The sequence below is a fragment of the Salmo trutta genome, chromosome 32 (genome assembly GCF_901001165.1).
Source record: "Salmo trutta chromosome 32, fSalTru1.1, whole genome shotgun sequence".
In the NCBI taxonomy this organism is placed as follows: domain Eukaryota; kingdom Metazoa; phylum Chordata; class Actinopteri; order Salmoniformes; family Salmonidae; genus Salmo; species Salmo trutta.
In genome coordinates, this window is record NC_042988.1 from 23,263,816 (window position 1) to 23,279,933 (window position 16,118).

At 45.4% G+C, this 16,118-nt stretch overlaps 1 protein-coding gene across 2 annotated transcripts in view; it reads right to left on the reverse strand.

Annotated features, from left to right (window-relative positions):
* The window catches only part of LOC115171456 (ras-associating and dilute domain-containing protein-like), a 34,954-nt gene extending 22,421 nt beyond the window's left edge, over positions 1 to 12,533 (reverse strand). For both annotated transcript variants that reach the window (XM_029728275.1, XM_029728274.1), the window contains exons 1-7: positions 11,730 to 12,533; positions 10,734 to 11,072; positions 10,234 to 10,469; positions 8,845 to 9,179; positions 3,865 to 4,560; positions 3,595 to 3,632; positions 2,611 to 2,902 (exon numbers count right to left, since the gene is read on the reverse strand). In XM_029728275.1, the coding sequence (XP_029584135.1) occupies positions 2,611 to 2,902; positions 3,595 to 3,632; positions 3,865 to 4,560; positions 8,845 to 9,179; positions 10,234 to 10,469; positions 10,734 to 11,072; positions 11,730 to 11,857 (2,064 nt within the window). In that variant the 5' untranslated portion in view covers positions 11,858 to 12,533. The remainder of the gene's footprint in view (positions 1 to 2,610; positions 2,903 to 3,594; positions 3,633 to 3,864; positions 4,561 to 8,844; positions 9,180 to 10,233; positions 10,470 to 10,733; positions 11,073 to 11,729) is intronic.
* Positions 12,534 to 16,118: the final 3,585 nt, after the last annotated feature.

Consider the following 16,118-nt stretch of genomic DNA (forward strand, 5'->3'; position numbering starts at 1 on the left):
GTAGAGGAAGGCTTTAGCAGAGCAGGAAAACCTGTTTCCCAACAACAGTTCAGTACCCAACAGTTAGTGGTTGTCTGATAGAATGCAACCTGTTTGAAAAGTTGTGCTGGAGTTACAACCCTGACGTATTGCTCATTTCGTGCATGGGCGGGTGGTCGGGGAGGGATTTGAAAATTCAATGGACTGAGTAAAGGAGCACCCATAGAGCTAGATATAGGACTCATCTTTTTATCTGTGCCATTATAGTGTCGGTGACAGCATGGGCAGCTCGATTGAAGCTATCTCCATTTTAAAGTAGCACATTGTCTTCTTCTTCATTGGCTGATTCCTTCCTACCCAGTTGACTACTTTAAAATTGTGGAAGCCCTCAATGGCAATGTCCATGTTAAAATGGGTTATATCCATGAGGAGTCATCTATCTTTCTGGATGGGAGCACCCATAACCCCCTTTTCCTGCATGGACAGACAGACAGACAGACAGACAGACAGACAGACAGACAGACAGACAGACAGACAGACAGACAGACAGACAGACAGACAGACAGACAGACAGACAGACAGACAGACAGACAGACAGACAGACAGACAGACAGACAGACAGACAGACAGACAGACAGACAGACAGACAGACAGACAGACAGACAGACAGACAGACACAAGGCTCTGGGTGAGTAGAAAGGGGAGAGGGTTAACGAGGTGACACTGAAACATGTACAGCTCCACTACTCTTCTTGCTATGACCATTGACCAATATAGGGCCCTGGCAGACCACAATCTGGTAAAGGTTTAACATAAACAAAACCCTTGTTCTATGTTTCAACAAAATAAACTTTAAACAGGCACATTCTTGCTTCCACCAAAAGTGAGAAGGGCCCAAACAAGAGGAAGCCAAGTTCTGACCATTGAGCACTCAATAAGTAACAAATACTTTGAGTCCCAGTGCAGATATCCTGGCCTCCTCCTCCTCCCTTCTCCCCCTCTTCCCTCCTCCTCCCTCCTCTGACACAGCTCTCTGCCATTGTTTTAGTCCATGACATCACCCCTCAGAGAGCCAGGTCAGCAGGCACGTATCATGACTAAGACAGACCCTTCAGAGGCTCTGAAAGATCATAAAGACCTGCCTGTTAAATCCCAATCACCATACATACATTCCTTCAACCACAGGTCACTAGATAGATTAGAGACCAGTTCCGCAGAGCTACAGGTGCTGATTAGTTATTAAGCTGAGATTGGTCGAATGACGGGAACTGGGGATCGTATTCTCCAGTACAGCATTAAAAGTCCAACTGTTTTAGAATATAAACAAAGTTAAAACCTTATTTTGAAGCTAGTGGTAGCATGTCTGAGAAAAAATACATGGCTGTGGGTGTGAGCTCGAGTAGTTTTTTGACAGAAAAATAGGGTCATACTGGCACAAAAAAGTGTCACAATTCATCTAAGGTATAGACTTGGCCTGTGTCTCTCACTTGACCCCAGAATGTGCAGTGAGTACCCCGCCCATCCATCCTTGTGGTGTGTCTATGTGAAGACAGCCCCTCTGTTCCTGAGCAGGAAACAGACTTTTGGTAAAGGCCACTGCTCTGCCCTGCTTCTCCACCGGACTACAGCTGCTTCCCTGACTACTGCACATCCAACCACCACCAAAACAAAGCCTGCTTTCCCCTGAGCTCCAGCGGTGACTGTCTAACTAGAGCCTGTAACTATTGGGGGGAAAAATGCCCTTCCCCTCACCATGTAAACATGTAAATGTACCTGTCAACAGGGAAAGTTGACAGGCATGTGTAAGCTTTCTTTTATTAATGGTTTCTGTCATGAAACAGAAATCTAGGGACAGGAAGAGGTGGTCTCGGAGCATACAAAACAACAGCAGCACATACAATCCTGTTCCCTGTTCCCACCCATGTCGGTGCTCCCTCCCATCCTGGAACAGTCATCGCCAGGCACCTTCGCCGTGGTAACTGGTTACTGTGGCAGTGATGGTGCTCTGTTAATGCCATAGAGTTAGTTATAGGGCCCAAACATAGGAAACTCCAGTAAACCCAGCCTGGGAGTGTCGTCCTGGGGCTCACTGTTGAACAGGTTTGACCTTTTGTTGGTCTCTATAAACATTTCAAAAGACTTTGGAAATACCCTCGAAGTGGATTTACAGAATATTAAAAAGATGATAAGCAGTCCTTTATTCCACTGGACGACACTATCTCACACTCCTATCCTTACTGAGAGAGCCAGAGAGCGTGTGCACGTTCCCCCTGGCTTATTATGGCTTATTGTCTGGCATGCTACCTGCAAACGGAGAATGGCGTTCATAAGGTCTCAAGTCCTGCTTCCTGTAGTCCACAGGCAAAAGATGGCTTTCTATTTGGGCTGTGCACGGTTTTCTGGGGCAAATAGTCAAGGATGTTATTATTTGTGTACATGTGCGGTGTGTGTGCTAATTGTGTGTGTGAGGTACGTGTCTATGTTTGTGTGCGTGTTGCATGCATGGCATCTATTGCTGAGTGTATCAGTGGAGGCTGGTGAGGGGAGGACGGCTCATAATAATGTCTGGAACGGAGCAAATGGAATGCCATCTACAATGTATGATTATAGTATGTGTGACTATGCACTGACCTTGGTGAGGTAATAGACAGACTGCTGGAAGGTGAACATGATGACCTCCTCCAGGACCGTCATGGCCTCCTCACTGGCAGTCCTAGTGGACCACATCTCTGACTCTGGCTCTGAGCCCTCCTCCTCCTCCTCCTGCCTCCAGGGCAGCAGCTGGGGCACGTCATGCTGGATGAAGTGCAGCAGCTCAATGGAGTTGGCCATCCATAGCACCAGCGGCCGCAGGCCTGGGATCAGCTCCTCTATGCTCAGCAGCTGCACATCATCTGGCTCCTGCTGGACATCACTGAAGCTCCTGCAAGTGGAGACATATAGACAGGTCTGAGTTCAGTCCAACAGCCAACAAATACCCTGTACTGGGTGAATGGCACTAAAAGTGGCTTGCGAGTGACTCATATTTTACAGCATGTCTTTATCCCTTGGAATGAATGCTAATTTAAACCATTACATTTGATTTCCATGTGCAATTGAGTGAAATGCAAAATGAAACATTCTTTCTTAAAAATCCTTCCTCCTTTCTCAGCAGGCAGCCAAAGCACAGCTTTGGAATACAGTGCCCTGCAATAATCTTCCATAACATTAAATCATCATGAGCTATCATTTTGACTTCATACACTTCAATGGGTGGCATATAGAGAAGTATGAACATCAAGAGACCATAACTCCTCAGCTTCTTATTCTGTAAAGATAAGTCACTGGGACATGTGACAATGAGAGAATGCCATATCTGTGTACTACACATCCCTCCCAGAAATTCAAGTAGCATTGTTGTTGGAATGTAGTGGAAGGCAGTAGCATCATATTCTAAGACTCCTGGCTCTACATACAGTCTGTATATGACTCATAGCAAACACTAAAGGTGAAATGGGTGTTAGTGTCAGAGGCAGCAGGTTGCCACTGTTCTTCACCCTGTTGTCATCCTTGCTGTTCATTGTTAGCATCTCTGGGGAAGGCTGAGTGATTGAGGTTGGAGAGGCTGCTACTCACCTTTCTGGTTGGATCACAGCAAGCTCCTTTGTCTTCTCCTGCAAGAGGACAGAGATAAAGACAACATTCATTTCAAACCAGCAGCAAGCCTATCTAAATGATATTCCATCCTGATGACACCATTGATTACATTTCTTTCTTTATAGTACCCTTGAGACACACAGTATGTTTAATTCATATCGATTCAAGGTTTATTTGTGGAGTGATGATATAAAAGGTAAATCGTTTGACTGGAGAGAGTGCATTGTTTTTGTGCATAGTTTTACTCACCCACATGGTGAGCTGGATCTGACTGGCTATGCGGAGCAGCAACCTTCGGAAGTGTGTCAACTGGAACGTGGCGGCTGAGTGTTGGATGGACAGGCTCAGCAGGAAGGCAGGGGTCAGTTTGGCCTCGTCCCCACTGGGGTCCACCATGACCAGGATCTCCTGCAGGATCCTGTCCTCCTGCTCCAACTCATAGCTCAGAGATACCTCTCCACCCTCTGGGTCTTTCCACCGAGGAGGAGCTGGCTTCCTAGGCCATTTCATGGGGAGGGCGGAGCCACATGATTGACAGGAGGATGACACTCCCACTCCCCCGTCATGGGCGGGGCAGAGTTGTTTCATCCAGAGAGGGGTCTGTGGGGCCCCTGGGGCGGCGGTAGGGTCTTTAAACATGAACAGGTAGTGTCGGCCCAGACCCACCAGGTCCCCAGGGGTCAGCTCCACCTGCTCCTTCAGGAGGAAACCATTCCGGGTGACGGGGGCGCCGTGGAGGGGCTTCAGCAGGGTCAGAGTGTGCTTGGTGTCCCCCGGGAAAGAGTTGGTAGAGTCCAGGCGCCTGACACAACAGTGCTGGGGAAGAATGTCCGGGGCAAAGAGGAGGATGTCCACCTTGAGCCTCTCCTCGTCCTCTCCGTTACAGTGCTCCCTGCAGCAGCCGAAGATGGTGGTGGTGCCGCTCATCAGGTAGATGACAAAGTCCTGCAGCATAGAGGAGGGGCAATGGAAGGTCAACCAGCAGAATCCATGAGAATGACTGGCGCATTAATGAATGTACTGGTTTCAGTTTGCAATATGCTATGATCATTAGTAACTACTATGTATTAACTACACTGTAATTACACTGCTCCTGCCTAGTACCTAACTACAAAGTAAACGCATGCACTTTGACACCACAATACAAAGTGCAAATTTAAGACCTAGGACTTGAATTGAGAAGTTGTGTAATCGTTTGGAGATTGATCAAGCAGGCGCATTAGAGGCGTGTGTTATGTGAGGACAGATCAGATCCAGGATAAGCATGTACTGGCAGTGTGATGGAGGGACAGGAATGGAAGGGCTTAGGTGTGAAACCATAAGTCCATGTTAAATCAAATCAAAGTACACAGATTTGCATAATTATATATTTTTTAATGTGTTTATTAGTCACATGCGTAGGGTTGCAGATGTTATCGCAGGGTACAACAGTGCAGGATAAAAAAGAGAAGTGAATTAGACAATAATAATAATAATAATATTTTATACACATTTACAACTGTAGCAATGATAAATGGTGGGGGGTGGGGGCAGGGTAAGTGTCCGTTTGGGGTGGGGGGGTAGACTGTCCATAGAGGGAGCAGCAAGGGTGATTGAGAAGTGGATGAAACAATCACTTTAAAAAAACCAATACACACATAATCTCCCCCAAAAAAGAAAGAACGAGCAATATCATATAAAAATACACTGAGTACAAAACATTATGCTGTTTCCATGACATAGACTGACCAGGTGAATCCAGGTGAAAGCTATTATCCTTTTTAAAATCCACTTCAATCAGTGTAGATGAAGGGGAGGGGACAGGTTAAAGAAGGATTTTTAAGCCATGAGACAATTGAGACATGGATTGTGTATGTGTGCCATTCAGAGGGTGAATGGGCAAGACAAAAGATGTAAGTGCCTTGAACGGGATATGCTAGTAGGTGCCAGGCACACCGGTTTGTGGCCAGAACTGCAGCACTGCTAGGTCTTTCACGCTCAAAGGTTTCCTGTGTGTATCAAGAATGGTCCACCAACCAAAGGACATCCAGCCAACTTAACACAACTGTGGGAAGCATTGGAGTCAATATGTGCCAGCATCCCTGTGGAACACTTTCGACACCTTGTGGGGTGCCAACAAATTAGGCTGTTCTGAGGGCAAAATATTAGGAAGGGTTCTTAATGTTTTGTACACTCGGTGTATGTGGGAACTCCTTCAAGACTTTTGGAAAAGTATTCCAGGTGAAGCTGGTTGAGAGAATGCCAGGGTGCAAAGCTGTCATCAAGGCAAAGGGTGGCTACTTTGAAGAATCTGTTTAACACTTTTTTGGTTACTACATGATTCCATGTGTTATTTCATAGTTTTGATGTCTTCACTATTATACATACAATGTAGAAACTACTAAAGATAAAGAAAAACCCTTGAATGAGTAGGTGTGTCCAAACGTTTGACTGGTACTGTATATATATACCGTTTCAGGTCCTCAGTGATGTGCACGCTGAGGAAGCTGAAGCTTTTGATCTTCTCCACTGCAGCCCCGTCTATGTGGATGGATGTGGAGCTCTCTCTGCTGTCTCCTGTAGACCACAATCAGCTCCTTCCTTTTGTTGACGCTGAGGGAGAGGTTATTTTCCTGGTACCACTCCGCCAGGGCTCTCACCTCCTCCCTGTAGCGCTGTCTCGTCATTGTTGGTAATCAGGTCTACTACTGTTGTGTCATCAGAAAACTTGATGATTGAGTTGGAGAAGTGCGTGGCCACGCAGTCATGGGTGAACAGGGAGTACAGGAGGGGGCTGAGCACCCCTGTGGGGACCTTCTGTTGAGGATCAGTGTGAGGGAGGTCATGACCTTCTAACACCACCTGTCGCTCGGTCATCCGTCCCAAGACTATTAAAGCCAATTTATGCTTGATCTGAAAATGTAGTCTGAGGCTCCATATGGAGGGTGTGTCGCAATTGCGGAGCCTCCGGAGGCATGCAGAGGCCAAATCAAGCTCCGTACCGCGTCGCACCTCTCAAATTTTGTAACAATGCGGAGGGCTCCTTATAGCTCCACATTGACATGACTCGTTGATGGTAGGTGGGGGCGGTACGTTATGTATAAACACAAACTCATTTCCTTGACAACTTCCTTCACTATAACACTGCTCTGCTCCGCTAAGCACAAGTATGAAAGCCCTGACGTCTGCGGAGGCTGCATCGCAGTAAATGCTGTACGGCCACTTCAAACATCGGACTGACCATGCAGAGCCTTTCAGGCAGGTCATGATACTGTATCATCCCAGCTAGCATGGAAGCCAATCAGCCACTGAGCAGTGCGTGCGAGCACATACACTTAACTAACTAAATGGTTAGAGTCCCTGGCTCCATATGATAGTCTGCTCTGAACTGGACTATTCTAAGCAATATTCAGAATAACCTTTATTTATTTTCCTGCACATGATATCTGGCAGGATAGATCAAACTGTCTAGGAAGGGAGTTAATAGCTGTGAGTCAATGTGAATTGTGACTACACTGACCTGCACTTGAACAACAACACTTACAAGGAAATCAAATCCAATACAGCTCTCATGGTTCACAGGTGATTAAGTTCAGGAAAATCTGGTCTGGACGCACAAAGACACTTTCGAAAATAACTAGTCAAGCCTGAAAAAAACGATTTCATTTACGGAGCTGGAACATTTCTATTCCATAGGACTGATATATGAGTGACTTATTGTTGTCGAGTGGCCAGACCAGGGGCGGGCTCAGTACTTCCCCCAGTATCTGGCACACCCCACCCAGTGTCCTGCACACTCAGCGGTCTCCACAATGAGGAACAAACAACAGAGAGCAGCAGCATTTCCTGTTTCTAGGAATGGGACTGGTTCTCTGGCTCTCTGGCCCTCTGGCTCTCTGGCCCTCTGGCTCTCTGGCCCTCTGGCTCTCTGGCCCTCTAGCTCTCTGGCCCTCTGGCTCTCTGGCTCTCTGGCCCTCTAGCTCTCTAGCCCTCTGGCTCTCTGGATCTCTGGCTCTCTGGTTCTCTGGCCCTCTGGCTTTCTGGCCCTCTGGCTTTCTGGCCCTCTGGCAGGCTCTGTCTCTCTGCTCAGGCCACAGCCTGCCACTCTCACTCTGGTTTTGCATTGAAATATCCAGAATGTTTTGTAAAGGAATACAATTGCAGAAAAAAATCTGTCACCCACAGAAATCTCTTTTTGAGAAGAATATTATTATTTTTTGTTGAATGTGCAGCTTTTGTGCCTAAATGTGCATGTGTGTTCTGGCATGAACGAGCCTGTGTGCAAATGTGTAGGCAAGGCATGTGTATGTGACCATCCACTGAGTTTGTTTAGACATTACAGTGTTCCTTCTGCTCTATTCTCTAATACTATGTACCTTTAATCAGGCCTATCTCCACCTCCACTGCAGAGGCAGCAGGGCTGAGCTGAACTGTGATTGTGAACACAGTGTTCCTTATCTATTCAACGAGCCCTGACGAGAGACAACACATCCCAGTGTGGGAACTCTACTGCTGGGCCAGGGCCAGCTCCATTTTCCCGCCTCTCCAGTACATGACCCAGGCTGGCCCACTCAGTGTGTGGACACGAGGATCACCTGTCCACAACATGCCGGTCTACTCCGACTCTGCTTGAGCTCATGGCTCTGAGCCCAATATTCTGAGCCCATTGTAAACCAGCAGCAAGACTCAGTCTCTCGCTGTCCCTGTTATAGCATCCTCACTGCAGCTAAAGCCCTCTGCTCTCTGCTCCTCTCTCTCACTGTGTCTCTCTGTTTCTGGTGATTTTAACCCCAGGTCTTAACCTAAGAGGTTCAGTGGGAGCCTCTATAGTGTAGTGGAGTATACTTGTTTACGCCTCAGTCTCTCTGATAAGCCTTCGTCACAGTGTTTCTGCCACCCTGCCAAGAGACACTTGAGAACCTTGAAAGGTCTTCAATGGAGCAGCCACCCGGCTCAACCAATTACAGCTGCTGCTATCTGGCTGCCCAGGCCCTCTGTGAAGGATTTCAGCATGACATTTCTTTGTCGCAGCCGGACACATTCTCCAAACATACAAACCTATTCTGAGCCTAACTATTCAAGAACAGACTGACTCTTATCTGACAAACTGACTTCAGCTGTGTAAGCTGAAGCCAAGCCTTTCATTAAAGTTACTCATCATTTAAGTTAATCAATAATCCGATAGACAAACAAATGCATCTGGGTTTAATGTATAGCAGTGGCAACAGCTTCACTTTCCAGTTTTCCTACCTGTCTGTAGCTGTATCCCTGCAGCAGCAGGAAGTAGGGGAAGTCAAAGGGCAGGTGGATGGAGTACTGGGTGGTGTTGTCGTCACTGCTCTCCGTCTCCTCCTTCTCCATGCCCAGACGCAGGGCCTCCTTGTCGGCCTCGGCCTCCGGGTCCTCCCTGATGAGCTGGGCCTTCTGCTGGGCCCGCACGGACTCCTTCTCCATGGCAGACAGGTCCATCTCACTGAGACTCCTCCACATCCCCAGGCCCTCCACATCCTCACCACTGCCGTCCATGAACAGAGAGGTGACCCGCGAACGGCCCTTCTGGAGCTTACGAGCCTGGGCGTTGATACCTGGGGCAGAAAGGAGCACGGGAGAGAGGGAGGATGAGACTAGATGCAGAGAAGTGATTGTTAATCATGTATTCATAGTTTATTACAAAATCATTGATTGTGTCCTGATAAAGTCAATGTAACATAAACTTCATCATCTATGCATAAACTGAAACTTCACAGTATGCTAAACACTCAATAAACTATTGGTGGAGATCTTCCATCACACACCACCATATCATAATGTTTTACTGAGTTGGCTCTCAGTCAAACCAAACATAGAAGGGGAAGGGGAGAGGAAATCTGGAGGGGTAGTGAGAGGTGTTGTCCTCTATCTGATATCAACAGGCGTTCCTGGCTGTTGGGCTGACGTACCGCAACATAAACACTATTCAGCTCATTTGGAGCCATTAAGCACCATGGAATGTCCAGAGAGCTCAGCTTCACACCCAGCTAACAGCTCCTGCTCCCAGGCCTTATCAGCTGTGGAAGTGGGCGTTCTTCCACATTGTTCTGCCACACTGTGTCAGGGGGCTGGTCAGGCCTGCAGGGGGGGCAACTTCCCCCAGCTTCCCCCAATCAGAGTGGAGCAAAGAGAGTGGAGGGTGATGTGGGGTTGTGGGGTTTGATGAAAACTGAGAATCATAACAAACGCACGCCAAAGTCAACAAGACCACACAGTGACCAATGTGCAGGAAGCAAGCTCTGATGGAAAGATTAACATGTGGAGCGGTGGACACATTCAGGTCCCAGTGGAAAAGGCTTATCCAGCCACAGCCAATCCCCTGCCCTGGGGGCTTCAGAGGGACCTGTTGGGACCCTGTCGTCAATCCCAGATAAGAGAGAGGGGTCACTCTGACCTTGTCTACCCCTCACTGCAGCTTTTGTTTTTCTCTGACCTCTCACCTGCCTGCCATCTCCCCTGCTCTGTCTCATGATAAGCTGGATTCTATTACCCTACAGTTAGTGACAGAGATTGGAGATCCAATGCCACCCCAACAGAGACAGAATGATTACCTGGGCTTCAGGTTGTTGTTAGTGGGGTCACTGAGCTGCACCTGTGTGGTTGACGTACCTGCTGTGACGGTGTCGGTCTCTTTAGCACTCTGTTCCTCTACGCTCACTCTCTTCTGGATCTCAAAGCGTCTGGAGAAGCCTTCTTTGGGTTTCCATAGCGACTGCAGCATGAGGGGCTTCTCGTGGTCACCCACGACCCGAAAGCACTCTGTCTTCCATTGGTGGTCTGCTCCGGTCTGGCCAATCACGTCGCACAGCACATATCGACTGGGATCCTCTTTCTCCAGACAGTATCTAAGCAACGATAAAAGAGATTCAGTCAGAATACCATGATAAGATCTAACTCCTCCTGAAATAAAATGGCTTTGAGACCATTTGGGTAAAATATCCCTATCACCAGCTTTAAGTGATTTGCAATGGTTCACACTATATTAGGATGAGCAGTATTGCAATCCATGCCATTCAGCCTTGAGGAAGGTTCCCTTTATGCTTGCCTGTTAGCATTGAAGCTAATGCTAACAAATCACATTATGCCAGTGGGCATCCCTAACCCCTCACCTCTCCAGGGCCTCTTTGACAAGTTCCTTGGCGCTGGAGCGAGTCGTGGCCAGCACGCTCTTGTAGTTGGTTCCCTGGCAGATGTCGCTGCCAAAGATCTTTAGGATACCTGGGGCAGACATCTGACTGGACAGCTCAGCAGGGTCATCTGCAGCCTGCAGGTCCCCTGCCATGCTCCTGCCACCTGGGGCATGCCCCTGCCCACTGTCGCCCCGCAGGAGGGGGCTCCGGTTGAACACCGTCGACAGTCTGTTGTTGTGGCGGCGGATTTTGTTCTTGGCCGGCTGCCTCACGCCTGTACTCTCTGCTGAATGGGTGGTGCCATCCGAGGTGTTGGACCTGAGAGTGGGAGAAATGGATGGATAGATGGAGAGAGAGACAGAGAGAGAGAGAGAGAGAGACAGAGAGAGAGAGAGAGAGACAGAGAGAGAGAGAGAGAGAGAGAGACAGAGAGAGAGAGAGAGAGAGAGAGAGAGAGAGACAGAGAGAGAGAGAGAGAGAGAGAGAGAGACAGAGAGAGAGAGAGAGAGAGAGAGAGAGAGAGAGAGAGAGAGACAGAGAGAGAGAGAGAGAGAGAGAGAGAGAGAGAGAGACAGAGAGAGAGAGAGAGAGAGAGACAGAGAGAGAGAGAGAGAGAGAGAGAGAGAGAGAGAGAGAGAGACAGAGAGAGAGAGAGAGAGAGAGAGAGAGAGAGAAATAAGAGACAGAGACATAGATAGTGACAGAGTGAAACAGAGAGAGCAAGGCAAAGATGTAAATTCAAGTGAGAGTTCAAGAGAGGACACCAAATGAATGGGTAATTAATAAGAGGACAGTATTTCGAGCACCTCTCTACAAATAAATTACATTTCTATTGAAGGCCATACGTCCATTTGAAAATACAAAATCCCAGGCAGCTGCATGTAACAAAACTGAAATCCAATTCTGCAAAATAAGGGTGCCCCATTTTAAATACCCCACAAAATAGACACACTGGATATAAATAATATGACTTACTGCAGGGATCCATTGCTTGGCTTCCTCCCCAGCTTTGCCAGGCTCTTCTTCGGTGAGCGGATCAATAGGCCCACTGGAAAGTTGAGGGCTTGCTTGGATACATGACTACTTCGTTCCTCCGAAATCATCACGACTTTGTTCAGATGTAGGCTATATTATATGTCAAAGCGCTCCCTAGAAAGCACGGTAAGGCACTATTCTCAAAAACTATCCTCAAAATAAACTATTTGTGACAAATATACTCAGTCCATCGTGGTATTTGACACTGGAATCCACACTTTCTCATGGTGATGAAGCCAACTAAGAATGTGTCAGTTCAGATAGTTTGTAAACTAACTCTGACAAGTTTTCGTAAAGAAGCACGACGTGGAGAAAATGTATTCTCGTCCAGTGGCATTAGACATCAGCCAACTTCCAAAATACACTCGCTTTCAAATTACAGTTATATTCCCAATTTCCAACTCAACAATATCAGGAAACACAAAATACGACTCTAATCCGTTCGATACAATTGTTGCTGAATTGTTTCCATGAACAGAAGTTAGTTGGTCAGAATCAGATACAATGTATCCACGTTCGGGACAGCCATACGAGCGCTAGATTTAAAAATATTTTATCTTATAAAAATAAATAAATACATCCAATGTGAATTACTTCTAATAAATGATCCATTTCAGATACTTAACTGGACTATTTGTTATTCGAAGCACCTTGCGAATCTTGACCGGTCTGCTCCATGCCATCTCTCATTATCCCGTTAGGCGCATTCAACAGTTCAGTACCCAACAGTTAGTGGTTGTCTGGTAGAATGCAACCTGTTTGAAAAGTTGTGCTGGAGTTACTACAATGACGTCATTGCTCATTTCGCGCATGAGAGAGTTGTGGGGAGAGATTTGAAAATGCGATGGACTTAGTAAAGGAGCACGAATAGAGCTAGATATAGGACACATCTTTGTATCTGTGCCATTATAACGTATGGGACAGCTTAGGCAGCTCAATTGAGATTCAATCTCCATTTTAAAGTACTACATTTTCTTCTTCTTCATTGGCTGATTCCTCCCAACTCATAGGAATTCCTACCCAGTTGACTACTTTAAAATGGTGGAAGCCCTCAATGGCAATGTCCATGATAAAGTGGGTTATATCCCTGAGGAGTCATCTACCTTTCTGGATGGGCGCACCCATATGGAAAGTATCAAACGCATCAAACATATGTAAACCACATGTTTGACCTGTTCCATATATTCCCTTCCAGCCAGTACAATGAGCCCGTCCTCCTATAGCTCATCCCACCAGCCTCCTCTGCTTTACATGTACCGCATCAACTCAGATGATCTTCTCTGCATTCTTGCTCTATGCTAAGGGCCCCATCTAGTGGCTAAAATATTTTCATGCCCAGAAAGTGTCTGACACTGGTATCGCACACACACAATCACACATGCACGCGTGCACACACACACACACACACAACACCACTGGTTGGTCACAAACGGATGTGAGTGAGTGTGGAACCTGCAGCTGTAGATGAGGAGGTTTGGCTGGTTTGCTGACATAGTTAGGCTGGGGATTCAGGGCAAACAGTGTTGAGTCTATTGCAAAATCCCAATTAAAGCTTCCTCCTTGTATGAACCTTCCAACCTTCCACGCTCACATACTGTACGTAGGTGGATATATCCTTTAGGGATCACTACCTAAGAAAAGCGTTATTGAATATTTGACTGATTATGATTAATCCGACTCTAATTCATTGGATAGGGAGCTCACCTCCCCCTAACCACCACCTCTTCTTTATAACTGATATGCAGCAACTTCTTTCCTAATGAATCAGTCAAATATTCAATTACGCTTTTCTTAGGTCATGATCCATAAAGGATATATCCACTCATATAAAGTATTCAGTGATGGAAAAAGTACCCAATTTTCATACTTGAGTAAAAGTAAAGATACAAAAAAAACACCTAAGTTGTACATTAAAGTATTTTTACTTAAGTACTTCACAGCACTGAAAGTATGTGAGCGTGATGATGGAAGGTTCTTACAAAGAGGCAGCTTTAATAGGAATTTTGCAATAGACTCAACACTGTTTGGCCTGAATCGCGTGCTTAAAAGCTTTAAAATAGTAAAAGCAAGCTAAGCATTCATTTAAAGTATGCTCGTATTTTTAATGATTTTTTGTTCCCTTTTTTTGTTCCCTTTTCATAAAATGAATTTGGCATTTCTGTAGAATGCTGTAGATTTTGTTCAAGCAAGAAAATGTATTTTCAGTACAACCATAAACATTTTTTTTTTTAAATATGACATTTCCCATATAATGGCTATATTGCTCATCATAGCAGCTTTGGACGAACCTGCAGGGACCATAGTGTAATTATGTTGTTGCTGCAGTGATAAAAAATGTATTATAAACTGGGTGGTTCGAGCCCTGAATGCTGATTGGCTGACAGCCACGGGTATGGCAAAACATTTATTTTTACTGCTCTAATTACGTTGGTAACCAGTTTATAATAGCAATAAGGCACCTCGGGGACTTGTGGTATATGGCGAATATACCATAGCTGAGGGCTGTATCCAGGCACTCTGCATTGCGTCGTGGTAAGAACAGCCCTCAGCCGTGGTATATTGGCCATATACAACACCCCCTCGGGCCTTATTGCTTAAATATAAACCAAAAGCTCTGTAAATAAATGAGAGAGTATTCCCTTCTCCATAAATCTACTGAAAGCCTACATGTTTTGTTCAGCTGGATGTTTTGATCAAATCCATTAATTGGAAGGACATTGATATACACTAAATCCTTGATTATGTTGTTTATTTTGATTAACTATTTGTGTTGGTGAGTATTGTTTCACTTTTGATTATATTTATAACATTAGCAAAAGTGAATAGAAATATAATATGTCCGATTACAATATGACTTTTATACCCTGCCTGCCTAGCAATAAATGATGCTGACACACGATCGATCACTTCATTATGTTGTGTTGACATTGTAATAGGTGCTGTCGTAAGCACTGTAACATTGCAAACTGTAAATTGTAAACTACAGCTACATGGCAGGCTGTAGATTTTCACACTTCCAGTGCAATACACCATAGTCACTATAAAAATAGGTTGCGCAGTTTATCATAACCTTACAGTACAAGCCAGATGTTAGAAAGAGAAAGATCATCTATACTACTTAGTCCAAAACTTTTGTCCTGTTGCTACTCTGGTTCTGAGGGTTGATTCGTGCTAAGCTGAGGGCCTGCAGGTGCAGCTATAGACTGAACCCTGGGGGCTTACACATTACTTCCCCATGTCAACTGAATTTCATGTTTACTCTGCTGTCCATTCACATTCCTTCCTCTGCTGCTGTCACAGCTGAACAATGTTATGTGGAATTTCATTGCCAACTATGCTGACTTAATCTGATGCTTTTTATTACAACTTTACTACAACTGGTGTGAAAAAATAAAAGAGGAGTTTGAATAGTCATTTCTACTCTGTGAAAAATAACTTGTCATTTACATCTAGGACATCAAGTGGACCAAGCTTTAGAGTCAGCAAGAAATAATATTGAAGTAGAAAAAAGAGAGCGAAACCACACTGTAATCTCTATGGGTTTGACTTCCTGTCACAGACTGCAGCTTCAGTTAGCAACGTGAAGACTCGCACAGGAGGCTGCTAAGGAGAGGACGGAAAGCATGTGATTTATACCATTCCATTTATTCTGTTCCAGCCATTATTAAGAGCCCATCTTCCCCAATTAAGGTACAACTGCCACCTGTGGCAGAGCTACAGTATCTATCCATCAGCCTCTTTGCATGGAGTAAACTCCCTGCTCGCTCTCTATAATGATGGTGAGCAGCATGTGTTATGAATGTATAGCCAAGAAAAAACACACCAAACATGCATTTTTCTAAAGAGAAATATGAGGACTGTAGATAACTTTATATAACCAAATTCCAAAGCAATTAGTTTCCATTAACTGTATAACGCAGGCTGAATTATATAACTTATATTGGTTTGAAAGCCTACATTAATATGAAAGCCTACATTTTGATATGTGTTGATATAGACAATAATTAGTCTATACGATCTGTCATAGAAAGATCGTAGGTTACTGAAATAGAGCTCGATAACTTCAGTTTAGTTTGTTTGAGGAGTGTCAGTGTTTTAGCGTGGGAATCCCATTTCCAATGAGATCTTCATGCATGCCATCCGAAAGAATGTGAAACATTTGGACATGTTCAAGATGACGCCAAGGAGCATTCATTTCCCTATCTGAAAGACACATGGAAGATCACAGGAATAAAGTCTATACTGTATGTGTGTGTCTGCTTGTGTGTTTGCGTGTGTTTATCATAATGTTTCACCTCATGCAATAAGCCTTTATTACATATTGTCACA